This window comes from Chaetodon auriga, chromosome 1, assembly GCF_051107435.1.
Source record: "Chaetodon auriga isolate fChaAug3 chromosome 1, fChaAug3.hap1, whole genome shotgun sequence".
Classification (NCBI taxonomy): domain Eukaryota; kingdom Metazoa; phylum Chordata; class Actinopteri; order Chaetodontiformes; family Chaetodontidae; genus Chaetodon; species Chaetodon auriga.
In genome coordinates, this window is record NC_135074.1 from 21,253,127 (window position 1) to 21,269,657 (window position 16,531).

The 16,531-nt window shown below is 42.0% G+C and overlaps 1 protein-coding gene across 1 annotated transcript; it reads left to right on the forward strand.

Moving 5' to 3' along the window:
• Window positions 1–937: 937 nt before the first annotated feature.
• On the forward strand, window positions 938–16,067 carry slc17a6b (solute carrier family 17 member 6b). Its single transcript, XM_076729530.1, has 12 exons — window positions 938–1,617; window positions 3,185–3,440; window positions 4,232–4,350; window positions 6,261–6,375; window positions 7,842–7,929; window positions 8,045–8,131; window positions 8,578–8,720; window positions 8,866–9,015; window positions 9,819–9,951; window positions 10,314–10,424; window positions 11,973–12,100; window positions 12,631–16,067. Exons 1-12 carry the CDS (start codon window positions 1,544–1,546, stop codon window positions 12,970–12,972), a joined length of 1,746 nt encoding a protein of 581 aa, XP_076585645.1. The 5' UTR covers window positions 938–1,543; the 3' UTR covers window positions 12,973–16,067.
• The last annotated feature ends 464 nt before the right edge of the window (window positions 16,068–16,531 follow it).

The window sequence follows — 16,531 nt, forward strand, 5'->3', positions numbered from 1 at the left end:
AGAGAGACTTTTTCCTCCTTCGACAGGTGAATATAAAATCAGCTGTCAAGCATCAAAGTCTGTCACATACATCATTCTGCACGGCGAAGGTCAGACGTCCGAGTGAAGTGACAATAATCAACACACTTTCATGATGCAGCAAAATACATATAAAGTATGTTCAAAGAAAATGAAAAGAATTCAACAGTGATCAGTGAGCAGTGTTCTGAGTGTCCACCAGATGGTGCCCAATACCAACAAATGACAAGACAGACACTGCTCGTTTTCCTCCTTTTTCCTTTCGTCCTCTAATCACACATCTAAGATCTTTATCATAAACTTCTCTCATTCTATTATTTTCTTCTTCTTTTTTTTTTTTTTACTATATGCATTTGGAGTTGTAGCCTTTTATTGATTGACTAAATGTGGTATGCAAATCCTGCAGAAGTGTATTTATCAGATTATGTATATATATATGTGTGTGTATTTAAAAAAACAATACTTCTAAACACAAATGTGTTCCTGCCTCTGTGGGAAGATGTGGTGGTCGTGAGGATGAAAATATGGGAGACGCTTAAATTATTGATGGATTCCTGCGTTGGGGAGAGGAGAGGAGGAGAGGAGAGGAGGAGAGGAGCGTGTTGGGGGGGAAATCCACTCCTGCTCATTTGGTTTCCATAGCACCGCCCTCGGGAGACCTGCAGCTTTAATATATGGGGTTTTACTGCCCTCATTTGTTTGCTTTTTTAAATACTTTTAAGCATAAAAAACACCAAATAAAAAATGTAAATAAAACAGAGTTGTGTTTGTATCTCCCGCCACTTAGGCTGCGACATAAAGCGAAAGATTGAAAACATTTCCTCCCCTTCTCCCCTCGGTGTTTTATGAAAGAGACTCATACATACATATAAATAATTATATATGTGCATTAGCGTGTTACATTTGACTCTGGCCTGCATTTGAGCCGAGCAGCTGGCCAGATGTTGGTCGCGGAGCTGCTGTCGCTGACCTCGGTGCTGAACGCGACGTCAGATGAACCTGCGCTCTCCACAGGAGACACGATCCAGCCTCACTCCCTCTTTGATTTATTGAAGCCACTCCAAACACCCACTTCTGCTTTCTAAACTTTGAGCTTTTGTTTTTTAATTTCTCCATTCAGCCTCTCTCTCTCTCCCCCCCCCCCCTCTCTCTCTCTTTTCTATTGTTGCGGACACGGGTCCATCTCGCTCTGCGACGCTGGCTATCACTTTCACTCCTTTTTGTTTTCGTCGTGATGGCACTTGGCGCGGCTACTGTGCGCCAGGCAGGAGATGAGCTGGTGGTGGATAAAGGCGCACAGCTCGTTTGATTGCCCTTCTTTACGCGAAGGTGTTTGCGCTTCAGCGCTTTCATTGTGAAAATTAGACTCGCTCTTTGGGATCGTCGCCTCCCTGGACTCAGACTGATTCTAACTCCGTTTGTTGTTTTCCTTGAAGCCGCTGCAGCCGGCCATCCTGCGCCGTAACATGACGATTAAGCAGTAAAAAATAATATCGAGAAATAGGCTTAAACATAGAAACTGGATATGGAGTCTATGAAGGCGAGTGCCGCGGCGGGGGTGAAGGAATTTGCGGGGAAGGCCCTGGGTCATATGCACAGGTAAGAGCAGGCTTTTTTTTTCATCTTGATTGGCGCGTGCCTGTTTCCGCGTCTTGAAGTGTGATTATTTGCATGCTTGATTTTAACCAGACACGAGTTGTGTTGGCGTGCAGGTCTGCAGGTCACCGAAAATTGTTTTACAACTTGCAGGGATCTCTAGTCACGCCTCTAAAAGTGAGAAGAAAATTATGCAATCAGATGTGTGTGTATCTGCGCGTGTGTGTGTGTGTGTGTGTGTGTGTGTGTGTGTGTGTGTGTGTGTGTGTGTGTGTGTGTAAGCGTGCACACACAGTCAGTCCATCCTGATGCGGGGCCTGTACGTGAATCTCATTAGCAGACAGGTTATACGGGACGTGCAGGCCACGCGCGAATTTTCGGGGATTCATTCATAATTTAGAATTCATCTCATATTATCTTTTAAAGCAGTGACACGCGCGTCATGACAGCCTGCGTCTCATATTAATTCAGAGCAGTGACTTTGCCCATTTAAACCGACAGGATTCACGTGGTGTTTCTTAATGCTTGTTTCTGAATCTGCGGTGGAATAAATAAAAATGCAGACTTCCAGCTGTATTGAGATGATCGCCTTGTGAATTCAGCTTTGATGCCAGTTCAAGCATTTTGGGGGCATTGCCTCTCTCGATTCCTTAAAATCTGAAGAATTCCAGTGAAAATTGGTGTGAATTTCCTAATGATGAGCTGAAGTTTGGTTTCAATGAATCTTTCAGGAAAACGCGATTGATCTGTATTTTCTCTCAACAAAAACCAGGCCTTTGGTTTCACTACATGCGCACTCTCCGTTCATTTGTATTGCATTCGTTTCCTTTTCTGTCATAATTAATTGGCTCTGCTGCTTTTCATCCGTGTGCACAACACAGGAATTTAAATGTTTGGATTTTTCCTCATTTTTACATCCTGAATCCGGACAAAGAGCGCGCGGGGACTGAATGTGACTTTCCTGGAGGGGGAGGGAAAAAGAGTTTGAGGGATGCCCACAGACGTGTGTCTGGAGGCTGGAGCTGCTGCTCGGTCCCGTGAATGCTAATGAGTGTGAAAGTGAGCGGGCTGCTGCAATGCGGTACAGTCACGGACATGTTCGCCTCTTTTCTGCCCCACAGGCCAAGTTTGTTCATTTTCCTCCCATTTTAGTTTCTTAAGCGCAAATGTTTGATTTTAATTCGGTGCTCGCGTCTGTCTTGAGTCAGCTGACTTGAACCTCACAGACATGAAGCTCCTTAGTGTGACAGACAGAGAATACAGTGCGGAGGCCTCATCGCCTGCACAGCTGATGATTGAGGTGATTCTGCAAGACTTGCCTCCTGCACGATGCTGACTGCAATGACACAAAAAATAAGAAATGATCTAGGTGATCCACAAACCACCCCATGCTCTTTTGCATCAGGCCCATAATGATATATTCACACCAAAAAATAATAAAAAATGGGCCTCTTCGAAAATATTTTCCATTATAGGATGGATTGTACATCTTTGAAGGGTGCGCCACCTCATGTGATGGTATTTTACTCGGGGACACTCTGTAGACACTGTCCCCACCTGGCTGTTGCAGGGCGATGGAGAGGAGACAGAAAACCGGGGATGTGATCGAGCTGACGGAGGACGGGCGGCCCCGGGAGGCCGCGGAGAAGAAGCCCCCGCTGTGCGAGTGCAACTGCTGCGGTCTGCCCCGCCGCTACATCATCGCCATCCTAAGCGGCCTGGGCTTCTGCATCTCTTTCGGGATCCGGTGTAACCTGGGCGTGGCCATAGTGGGCATGGTCAACAACAGCACCATCCACCAGAACGGCAAGATCATCATCAAAGAGGTGTGGCAACGGGCCCCGCGCGCCCCTGACGTACAGACAGCGTAGACTGCTCACGACTCAGACACCTGGGTCTTATTTCACAGGAAGGAAGATGAGGAGAAAATAATTCCTCCGTGCAAGAGATGCAGAATAGAAAAGGCCTACTTAGGCCATAAAATGAATCCCTATACCATGAACGGCCCCTGTAATCATGTATTTTCCCAAATTTAAGTGGATATCTGTGTGCAAGAAACCCATTAATAAGCCTCCTTCAATAAGAATATTTCAAATCATTAACGCACCATGGACACGAGCCTTTTTATAACGTCAGCCATTGCTTTTATAGTTAACTCTTTCATTGATGTGATGCATTTTTACAAAGATCAGATTCACGTGCATCGCCTGTGTGTAAAGCCCAACTACATTTTTAAATATATGGTATATGAGTTCACAATAGCCTATATATAGAGTAGAAATGGCTGCATATATTTGGTTATGCATTTAGCTCAGATATTAACCAAATAATGGGACAGTGCATCCAACACGCGCAGGTATTTGAGTTTCACACATCCAGCTTAGTGTTCCTTTGACAGTGCAGGACAGTTGAATGATCCCGATGATCAGATCAATGAAATCTGATCGAAATAAACCGTTGCAGGCCTTAAATAATCGGAAATGGCTTTAGATCAAGCCAATCAGAGAATCTATGTTTTTCCTTTCTTGAATGATTGTGTGAATGTAGGCCTGGGAGCCTCCAGCAGAGGTCATTTAACAATTATTTAACTGGGTTTGTTGTCCGTACTATCCACCAGAAAGCCAAGTTCAACTGGGATCCAGAGACGGTGGGACTGATTCACGGATCGTTTTTCTGGGGCTACATCGTGACACAAATCCCGGGAGGATACATATCCTCCAGGCTGGCAGCAAACAGGTAGGCGGCTCTCTCCGTGAATCACCAGAAATACAACACAATCATTTGGCAGATGAAGCACGATGTGTGTGTGTTTTTAAATAATAATTTCTGGCCTATTAAACGAAATAACTGCACAGTTGGCGTGACTCTCCGTTCCTCTTACTCCCTTCGTTTGTTGCTTTATTTCTTTGTTATTTTTAAAACACGGAGGAAACGAAAATAAACACATGGGGACTGGAATAAATTCAGCTAATAAAAAGCCCCCCCACACACACACACATCCAAGGCAGATATTTAAAAAAAAAAATGGCGTCTGTCCTGTCTGAATTATGAATCGGATGAACAATTCACAGTTAAAGGCTGGGTCTCACTATAAAGGCAGCAGACAGTCATCTGCTCTGAAGTGATGCAGAGCTGCAGGGAGGGCACCGGGCTGGCAGGCCTGCAGCTCCCGGTGTCAGGGCTCTCTGCCACCTGTTAATGAGCTCCCTGGGGGGAGCCGCGTCTAATCTGTCGCTCTCTCAGGGCATGGAGACCAGACCCGGTCTTGTCGCCAAAGGCTTTAATTCACATGAACACTGCCAACGCGCCACCCATCATAATTAGGTTATATTAGACACACCCTATAGGCGATATAATATTAGTATGCACATTTTAGGGATTTAATGTTGATGTACACCACTGTGAAAAGTTAAAAGTAACGCCATTATAAAGACAAAACAAACACTAGAGGCCTATATGTGCACGCTACGACAATGAATGTTTAAAATAAAAGGCGAACAATATCCTAATATTACTTAATAATACTGATAGACGGCGCAGTCAGAGGAGGCAGCTATAAATCCACCTGCAGCCTGAATTTAATGTAGGCCCATCCCCTTTTTTAAACGTCTATTTCCCTCGTGCCGTTGATTGACACAAGGATGTAATCGAATCAATTGGTCTCGTGCCCAACAGTACTCTCGACCGGATTAGGGCTTGCCCCCCGCGTGCAGATGAGAGGGGCGGGAGAACGTGACAGAAATGAGAAATAGCTCGGTGTTTACGGCTGGCCTGGTCCTCCCTGCGACCGGGTTCACCTGCTCAGCTTCTCCCTCGCGGTAAAAATCGAAAAAACTAAAACAAAAAAACCCCCCGTAATGTTCTTCTTCCTTTTGTCTACATTTAACAACAAAAACGCAGAAGAAACCTAAGGTGGGCGCTTAATACACATAATACGCAAGTAATAGGCCTAACACGCATATGCTGTAAAAATAGTGATCAATGAATCTTGTTTGCGTCCATTTCGACGTCGAATTAAAACGTCACTCTTTATGAAAAACATACTTCTCGAACAGTAGCCTACCGAAGTGAAAACGGTTGCTAAGCGACACTTACGCATCGATGTGACTGCTAACTGGGCGTCGCTGCTTGAAATATTTAGCTCACTGACGTCAAAAGAGCGCGTGTGGTGCAGGTCCAATCACGGAGGACACAGCGTTCGATCAGCGCCGGCGCGTGCGCTCGGCGGGTGCAATGATAAAACCTTTCAGAGGTTTGAAATGTGACAGATTTCTGTTTTTCCCCTAGGAAATAAAGAGACTTGAAACGGCCTTTTCATTGTAAAACGTGAATTGATTATTTTTCATTGATATTTTTAGTCCAAAGTGTAATTAAAAAAACTGCAAGATAAATAATGTTTTATTATATTTTCCTAAAAAAAAAGGGAATATTTCATCCAATGTGATATTTCAATGTATTCTTTGTCATGATGGCACAAAACACAATACTACATGATGTTAGTGACACACATTCGGTTCAGTGGAAATAATCATGGGTGTGTGTGGGTGTGGGTGTGTGTGTGTGTGTGTGTGTGTGGGGGGGGGGGGGGGGGTAGTCACTATAGCCTACATAAAATGTTAATTTAAGGTATATTTGACCATTTTCAGAGTATTTGGTGCAGCCATTGTCCTGACCTCGACTCTCAACATGTTCATCCCCTCGGCTGCCCGAGTCCATTATGGGTGTGTCATCTTTGTGAGGATATTACAAGGACTGGTGGAGGTAAGAGAATACTATGCTACAAGGTATATCTCTTTCCTTCAGTAAGACTGTAGGTATTTTCACCGTTAATAGAACATAAAGGTTGCATTATGGCTGATTTGTGTTTCTGTTACTGTGGACATCAACAGCAGGGGATTTGCAATAATGCTCTATACAAAGGAGCTTCCTGCAAATATTACTCCATGAGAAGGCAAAAGGAAGACTGTAACGTGCACTGGATATTCATCCACAGGAAATGTGAGATGCGCTGTATTGATCCAGTTCACTACAGCTGAATGTTGGTGGTATAGTCCAGCCCCTATTTTTGCTGTCACATTTTGTATCCTAGAAACGCAACAGCAAAGTGCTGGTACACAGAGACGAAAAGGAAAATGCTGACAGGCAGAAGCAAGTCACTCCTCTGGCTTTGCAGTGAAACATGACACACAAATATTTGCCTGCTGTGTGGTAAATTTTGGCATGTTGATGAAAGTTGTTTGCTGATCGTGTGAAAAATACAGAAAGCTGATACTACAATTCTTACATATAGGAGACATAATGAAATGTAGAGATAAAGTTGTTGTTGGGCAACGTTTGTATAAACTGTACATCACTGGGAATGCTGGCTAATGGTTTTCCATTTGATTTCTAGTGTTTTCGGACAAACGGCATCAATGAATCATATAACAGCATCACGTAACATCTTTATCGAAGGCTGCATCATAGATTTGCGGAGGATGAATAAAAACAATTGAACATTATAAGCTCATATTTCATCCCTTAAAGACTGGAGGCCCTGCACTGGCCGCCTAAGAAAGTCCAGGCAGATTGTATTTTCACATCAACACACTTTGTTCAAATTAGTGGCTGATGAACATTTAATAGCTGCAGGGCCGCTTTGCTCCATGAACAGCTCATCGAGTACTCTTTGCTCATGGCCTCGTGCAATTTGTTCACGATAATTACGAGGGTGAAAATGTTAATTTTTGTTAGTTATTATATCGGATATCTGTTTCTTTGTGTTCGCATCTAAAAGGGTATTTTCCCCTAGATTAACAGGGCATCCTAAACTGAAATAATCCACAAATACAAAGCATAGCAATGCCATTACAATGCTTGAAATGGTTGTGGAAAATAGTTTGTTCCTACTTACACATGGCTTTTGAGACTGCAACAATACTGTGTTAGAAACTAATGCAGCATGCAGCCTTTTATCTGTTAATTGTACAAACTGATATATTTAACACATAAATACGTTGGATTTAAATCATTGAGCTTGAGAGAACCCCTACTTGCTCCTGGGATGCCAAAAATGGCTGACAGCACATCGACCACTCTTATCCATACATTTCCATATATGTTCATATCAGGAAGACACAATGCTCAAAATAGGCAGCTAAAGAACACGGAGTTCCAGTCGGTTGCGAACGGTTTCAGCATGTTTCTTCACCGGATTAATACAGACTGTTTCTGTGTGGGGTGTTTAGGGAGTGACCTACCCAGCCTGTCATGGCATCTGGAGTAAGTGGGCTCCTCCGTTGGAAAGGAGTCGTCTGGCCACCATCTCATTCTGTGGTAAATACTTATTTCTCCCTCTCTACTATTGGCTTTCATGAATTGACGTGTTGCATGTATCAGTTAAGCAGCCTGACCTTCCACGCTTTGACTCCTTTGTCTTGCTGTCTGTCAGGCTCTTATGCTGGTGCTGTGATAGCCATGCCTCTGGCTGGGATCCTGGTTCAGTACTCAGGCTGGTCCTCTGTGTTCTACGTCTATGGTAAGACTCATTGATGAGAGCTTACAAGTTGCGTGTGTGTGTGTGTGTGTGTGTATCATTGCATGGTGCAAAGGGAGATGAGGTATAATTCTGAGGTGAAATCAATTGAAAAATATTTGGCTGAAGTGTTTTTAAGCTGGGTGGAAACCTTAAGAGTTTGACACTCGGAGAGTCCAGTGAAAGTCAAATGGATTTATCCAGGCAGACTGTGTATTGATTTCCTCCCTCCGATGTTTGGGTGTGTCAATAAATAACCCCCCATCTCTCTCTCTCTCTGGACTGAATACAGTAAGCTTTCCTGTCCGGGTCTTTTTCCTCTCAGGCATTTTGGAAAGATCAGGCTGCCAAACTCTCTGTGTGTACTTACTGCTAAGGTCAAAATTAGCTGCAGTATTTCATCTGTAATTGTCTAAACTTCTGACATGCAATCTCTCTGTGATATGCAGGATGTTTCGGCATCCTCTGGTATATGTTCTGGATCTTCGTATCCTACGAGAGCCCCGCTGAACATCCTACCATCACTGACGAGGAGCGCTGCTACATTGAGGAGAGCATCGGAGAGAGTGCCAAGCTAATGGGTCCTTCTGAGGTGAGGGGATACCCTTCAGATAACAATCTACACTTCAGGCAGACAATAGTTCACTCCACCCAATACTCTTTGTTCCTTTGTCTTGTGTTGTTTTGTGTTGCACATGTCTTGGTAAAATTAAATCCTTTATCATAATCTGTTCCAGAAATTCAAGACCCCCTGGAGGAAGTTCTTCACCTCTATGCCTGTCTATGCAATCATCGTGGCCAACTTCTGCAGGAGCTGGACCTTCTACCTGCTGCTGATTAGCCAGCCTGCATACTTTGAGGAAGTGTTTGGCTTTGAGATAAGCAAGGTGAGCTTAAGATACAGTTCAGTGGACAAGTGACAAACGTGCAGCATGAATTGTGTGATCAATATATGACGGATTCACAGCCCTGGTGTTTCAGAACTGAGCCTGTGACACTTTGCTCTTGGAACGAGTCATTATCAGAATCAATGTCTGTGCAACTGGTGGCCTGCGGTTCATTTTCATGATCCGATATATTACATAACAAGGTGGCATCAGTTCACAAAAGATAAAAAAGTCAAAGTGACTGTCATCACAGATTAGACACTGATGTTTGTTTAAGGTCAAATGGCAAAGGCTTCCTGCAATAGAATGAGAGAATAAGTAACCACAGAATAAGTGATTCATTTTGAATAAAATAAAATTAATGTAATGGCTAATTGTAACATCGGGTGTAAATTAACTTTATGTTAACGCTTCAAATGGCAACATTTCTGTTTTATATTGTACATGATGCTGGAAAAACTTGGTTGCCTTCATGATTTAAGACATTAAATATTCATGACAACAATCACAAATTAAGTTCAGGAAAAAATCATCTTTAGTCATTATTTAATAAAAGATTAACACTCAGAAATTCAGCAAATTTCTGTAATATGTACCCACTATAGTGTCTTCAAAAATTCCCATAATGCACTACTTCTGACTAACAATCCCACAGTGCAAAAATGAGCTCTTGGGGAATGATTCATTTGTCAGTGATGACACAAAATGACCATGCATTTCCTACACAGGCATAATAAATGTATCGTGCTGCCGTACGTATCATACTGCAGCTGATATGGTAGATTTTCTGTGTGTGGTTGTAGGTCGGCATACTGTCTGCCCTGCCCCATTTGGTGATGACCATCATCGTGCCCATCGGTGGCCAGCTGGCCGACTACCTACGCAGCAAGAACATCCTGACAACTACCACTGTCAGGAAAATCATGAACTGTGGAGGTGAGAAGCCTGAACCGAGGATGAGATATCATTTTCCACACCTCTCTCTGCACAGCTACAGGGTGTTACTTTCACGGTGTTGGATCCATACTGCTCTCTTTTCGGTTGCTCATCGCTGCCAGATGGGTTTAAGAGCTGGTTGTGTTTATGTTTTTGTAAAAAATCTCTCTGCTCAATACTTATCCACACTCGCTGATTGTGACTGTGCATTGATTTCATATCCGTCACGCACGTAATTGAGTGCAGACCACGTATCATGCTTAATTCAATTGGCACTGTGATGACCACCAGCCCGTGGGCGCTCTGTGTGTGTGTGTGTGTGTGTGTGTGTGTGTGTGTGGCCTGCTGTCTGTCTCTGTTAGGATTTGGCATGGAGGCCACATTGCTGCTGGTGGTAGGATATTCCCACAGCAAAGGGGTGGCCATCTCCTTTCTGGTGCTGGCAGTGGGCTTCAGTGGATTTGCTATATCAGGTTTGTGCAAGTAAAATACACTCTAAGCTCAATCACGATATACTATAGGTACAATTTAGGATTTAATGTACTGTCGTTAAAATGATGTTTTACTGAGTAGTTTCACTGGATCTAATACTGAACAGCTTTGGGAGTCTAAGAGAAGGCTAATAAGGCACAATTGAAGAGGATGAATATTTGATTTGAATACCTTTCACAATAAGAGTTAGAGTTGCTGAACTATTTCTTGGCATGATTTTGAAAATATGTCAAGTGAACAATGAAATTGAAAAGTGCAGTTCAGTGAATAGTTTAAGGACACTTGCTCATTTGCTTTCTTGCAGAGCTTTAGATAAGAAGATCGATACCACTCTCATAACTGTATGAAGCTAAAGCCAAGCGATGGTTAGCTTAGCTTAGCATAAAGACTGGGAACAGGGAAACAGCTAGCTGCGTGCAAAGCAGCAGCACCCCTAAAGATCATGAATTAACAAATCATACCTTTTTTATTTCATTAATGTAAAGTGTGAAAACAGGGAGTTGTGATTTTACAGGGCGTTATGGTGCCCGGTGCTCTTGGCCGGGAGCAGTTTAAGCTAGCTGTGACCCTCTTCTCCCAGTCGTAATGCTAAGCTAACTGTCCCCTAGCTGTAGCTTTATATTTACCATACAGATATGAGAGTGGTATTTATCTTGTAATCCAACTCCTTTATCAAGTTTTCTATGATGACCACAGACTATATATTTTTTTATTTAGTAACTTGTTTATTACTGTGTTGTGCTACTTGGGTTTCCATACAAACTGAGGGCAGGTAAAAGGGGAAATCTCTGATACAAGGTTAGATAGTTTTTATTTGCTCTCCAGACTCTTTGATATACAGCAATGATTGTGGGGATTATGAAGTACGATAAAAACATCATTGAAATGAATTTGAAATTACAAACAAACATCCTTGCAGTGGCATGTTTGCTGTTATCTGATAATAAAGGATGTATATGCCATCACTAATCTTTATCAATATCAGCTGCGTAGCACAGGGCTCCCTTCAGACATCAGCTTTTGGATATTACTGGCAACACGTTTGACTGGCAAAACAAACCTTTCATCTTTCTTCAGCCACTCATTCAGCAGATCCTTTCATGTATATGCTTAGCTCCAGAGGATGCAGGGGTCTGTGACTGCGTGCAAAATCAGTTTCTTGGCCGTTGTTCTTGAGCTCTCTCCTGGAGTGTTTAATAATTCAGTGCTAGCTGTCCCCGGGGATTTGCCAGGCAGGCAGTGTAAGGCAGCTCGCGAGGACACTTACTCATTCAGCCAGTCAGAGTGGGGGAGGAGGCGGATGTGTGGCGACTTGCTGCCTATTTCTGCAACAAGATGGTCACCATTTGTGCCGCTTTTATCTACAATTGTGTCCTGCTTCTGATGCTTTTAATACTGTATACATGCTGTCACGGTGTTTCCCACAATTTGGCATTCAGCTGTTGCATGGCCTTGACATAAAGCACAAATATAAGGTAAAATTTATTAACAATATTTTCTTTTTTTGTCCGTGTGTGTGTGTCCATCAGGCTTTAATGTAAATCATCTGGACATTGCTCCACGCTATGCCAGTATCCTAATGGGCATCTCTAATGGTGTGGGTACCCTGTCTGGGATGGTGTGTCCACTGATTGTTGGCACTATGACAAAGAACAAGGTAAGATCCTCTCCCTTCAGGCCCCAAACAATAATAAAGATTCTATCAGTTCATGTGTGCCATAAGACTTAAAGGACAGCTCAATACATAAATACAGCAAATGTCAAAAACATGGTTTACAACATACTATAATGTAGTATACACACGCTTATTAATGTATTTGTCAACAACTATAACTCCTCCTGTGAAGCATCTATAATTGGAGGCTGTGTATAAAGAGATAATGTGTTATAATAATTTAATACTTGACTCCATTCATTAGAATAATAATTAGTGGTACCTGGACAGTAAATATATGAAAGTATGTGTATATATATATCATATATATTCTGCAGCAGCTGTTCTGCAGCAATGTGTTTTTATAATTTTTGGACAGCCACATCTCAGACACTCAAAAAATACTTGTTAGTAGGATCTATTCATTGTTGGTTTTAGTTATTTTCATGGGATTTGTTAACAATAGGAAAAATACTTTCAGACTTTTCCTTTACGGGGCTACAAACAGCTTCTTGCTTTCCTTTCCTCTTCAGACTCGAGAAGAGTGGCAGTACGTGTTCCTGATCGCCTCCATGGTGCATTATGGGGGTGTTGTCTTCTATGGGATCTTTGCATCAGGAGAAAAACAGCCATGGGCCGACCCAGAACTGACCAGCGAGGAAAAGTGTGGCTTCATAGACGAGGACGAACTGGCAGAAGAGACGGGCGACATCACTCAAAATTATGGTGCCTTTGGAGGTCCGGCTAAGTCTTACGGTGCAACCACACAGGTGAACGGAGGCTGGGCTTCAGGTTGGGAGAAGACGGAGGAGTACGTCCAGGAAGAAGCACAGGGAGCAGGCTACGGATACAGGCAGGATGAGGGATACTCCTAGACCAAACACATTCACCGACACGTGTAGACTCATTTTCCCAAGTGTGCATCAGTTTAGTCATGAAAAATATCAAATAGCAAATGAGAAACCAGAAAAACTACAAACCATTGTTGTAATGTTTGCACAAATCCTAAAAATAAATCCATGTAAAAATCACTAAAATGTGTAAAAGATTTAAAGATATTCGATTAATAGAGGTGTAACACATATCAAATTGGCAGTCTGTAAATGTATTATTATGCATATTGATAATAGATATATTTATTTGGAGTGCAATTGTGTATAAATGTGAACATTTTCATGCCATCAGCCGAGGCTTCCTGAGCACACTGAAGCCTGTAGGGTTCCATAGAAGCTGCCCATCAGAACCGACCCCTTATCATCAAAGTGACAGTACAACGTCCAACAAGCCAGCCATTACAGTGTATAGATATGTCACTGCACAGCGTTGTAAACAGAAACTAGACACTCTGTTGATATAGATTGTACTGTATCTCTCCTGAATGCACTCAGAGTAGTGTGTCCTTTTAATGCACAATATGACGACTTTTGTTCTCTTATCACCGGCTTCTGTGTGTGTACATGTAAGTGACCTGATGTAGAGATCTGACGAGTGATATATTGACTTGTGATGAGTGTTTGATTACACTTGCGTAAAAGGTAAAAAATGTCAGATGTTTGCTACACATGAACCATTTTGTAACGCTGCAGTTGAGCGTTTGATTTTAGCTTTTGCAACCCGTCACATCTCAGCAGTGTAGTGCAGGAGTGCAGGACTGAAGCCATGCTCAGTGTCATATTCCACTTTAGTCAAGCCAATAGAAGTCTAGTTGTACCAATGCATTGTTGACATATATATGACAGAGATAACTAGAGAGTAAAGATGTATAAGAGTTTATAGATTAAATTTAGACTTTGTTAGACCAAAAGATTTGTGGTCCTGTCCTTATGAAGGGTTTGTGCAACGTAAAGATTTGGGGAATTTACAGACTAGCCAAAATCAGTATGAGAATCTTACTATATTAGAGCAGCAAAGCTAATAATATTTAATGAGAGTGCAAAAAAATTAATATTTATAACAGATATTTACATGATGAAGGGATAAGTAATTTCTCTATTGCATCAAATAGACTTAAAAAAAGCAAAGTTTTTAAAAAAAGCATCTTTATGGATAATTTATGAAGAGTTTAAACACTCAGAAAGTTCACGTGCTTCATCGGGCTGGTGTGGGTGCTGTTTGATCAGATTTGACTGACAGAAAGCTGTCATCAGATTCAAATGTAGCTAAACTCTGATTGGTACATGGAAATATCAGCTTTTTGTATCTGAACTGCGCCTACTTCAAACCATTGAGAAGAGCACAGAAAAAAAAGAAAAATACAGGAATCTGTTGCGTCAAATAATCAAAACTGCTGTAATTTTAGCAGGAATTTGAGCGTTCATGTAGCATCCCATTGCTTAAAGCAGTGATTCTCAAACTGGGGGGTGGGGACCCTCTGGGGGTGCATAGAGTCACTCAGGGGGTGCATAGAGGGGTGTGGCTGACCAGTGGAAAAATATGTAAACAAAGTAGAATTAATATGATTTATGTAGGCGAGGGAGAGGAAGATGCTGATGCTACTGTGCGTTTGAGAACCACTGGTTTAAAGTGAGAAGCCTGTTGAGAAAAATAATGTTTTCAGGGCCTTTAAAACTAAAGGGACGAGAGTTTGTCAAGTAATATTAGAGAGGTTGAATATTTCTGAAGAAGTATATGAATGTTTATATAAATCTATACTTTGCATAAAGCTCAGCACAACAGGTGCTTTCTCTCTACGGTCACAGAGACGATGCAGCACGAGGGGCAATCACACAGGTGTGCAATTTGGACAAACTGCCATTTGTCCATTTCTATTGCAGAAAAGAGGTGAGATGAGACATTTTATACATTACTGTATAATGTAATGACTGTCCTTTCTTATGGGAGTCTGGTTATGAAAAGTGTTTTAGGCGCCTGAGCACAAACAAGCCTCCAGAATCTGTTGTGTCCTCATTCTGCACTTACACTGACAAGGTCTGAAAGGGGCCAATGTTGTTTGATTTGTCACTTGTCTGTGGAGACCTTAAGTCAGCACTTCACAATGTAGACGTGTGTGGATGTGTATTTATGCATGGAACAAAGTGAAATTTGTAGTTTGTCTTTTTCTTTTATTGTTTCCTTTTCTTTCAAACTTATTTGTCTTTGTCTCAGAAACTGTTACTGATGCTTCAATTTCTTTGCACAATTAACCAAAGGTGAAGAGCAGAGCTGGGTTTTAGCTGCAAGTCAAGCATTTGTAAGGGAGTACAGACCATCAGCAGCGAGGTCCCAGCGTACAGACCCCCAGAGTGCAGGTGGCACCAAACATTACTCAGTGTACAAAGCAATAAACCCATAGTAACAGTTCTGGTCAAACGTCATGAACAGTCATTATGTAACTGTCTTTTTATGCATTTGTTTAAAAGCTGTGTTTTTTGTGATAACAAATGTAGAAAATATACACTTGTAAAGGAAAAAAAAAGAAATATATGTATGAAAACATAGTAATAGAGTCCTACACAAACGTCTTTGACAACAAGGAAGTGCAAGGAGTTTATGTTGGGGCTGCTCACCAGATGAGAATGATAAAACGAGCTCCGCCTGAGAAGCGGACGCTCGTCTTCATGTTTCTCTTTTTGTTTTGCTGTGGTCCATGTGGACTGTGTGCTGTTGTGTCCTCCCTCTTTCTGTCTCTCCTTCCTCATATTTTAGTTTGATTCATGTTGTTCACTCAGTGGCTGGACCCCCGTCGCCCTACTTAACCACATGTACCTCCTCCTTCCCCCCGACGACCCCGATTTCATTGTCACGACACTGACATTAAGGATGACACCTGAACAGGTGATTCTCCGTTTTCAAAAACGACAAATGTGCAACCTGAAGTAGTTAAAAGTTTCCTGTTTTGTGCCTCTGAAGTTACAGTGTGATTCTATGGCTTCTGTTGCTGTGTAAATTGAGAGGTTTGTTGATGTCAAAAATGAAATACTCTATATCCATTTTTGTAAAAAAAAAAAACAAAAAGAAAAAAAGAAAACAAATCTGTGTGTGTCTCGAGTATTTGTATCGACAACAAGGGAGATCAAGTAATGAAAGAAGTCAGACAGTGCTGAAGGGTGTCTGGCTTGGTAGCTACTAAAATGCTTTACTAAATGTATACAGTACACAACATGATCATTATTAGCGGCCCAAAAAAGCTGCAGTCATGATTAAGAGCAAATGTTTGGAAAACTGAATTTTAATAAATTAAGAGTGTTTTTGTAATGGAGACAGTAATATTGAAACAAATGGAAACTATTAACATAATACAGTTCAACACAAGCTCATAGAATATTTATGGATGCTGACCAAACCATGAGTTAGTCTACAGGACATCTAAAGCTCTACAGCGAGAAGTCAACCTGGTGAGCTTTAGTGAGCCCCCAGCAGGTCAGTCAAGACAAAGTCATTGTAATTTACTTCAAATGCATGAATGTGTGCTGTGGAGGTGCTGAAGGTGCAATG

Excerpts from the sequence above, each read along its gene's own strand:
- slc17a6b (XM_076729530.1), top strand. The coding sequence starts at position 1,544 with ATGGAGTCTATGAAGGCGAGTGCCGCGGCGGGGGTGAAGGAATTTGCG. Across the intron at positions 1,618-3,184 it reads GCCCTGGGTCATATGCACAG|GGCGATGGAGAGGAGACAGA; the intron begins GTAAGAGCAGGC and ends TGGCTGTTGCAG. Across the intron at positions 3,441-4,231 it reads GCAAGATCATCATCAAAGAG|AAAGCCAAGTTCAACTGGGA; the intron begins GTGTGGCAACGG and ends ACTATCCACCAG.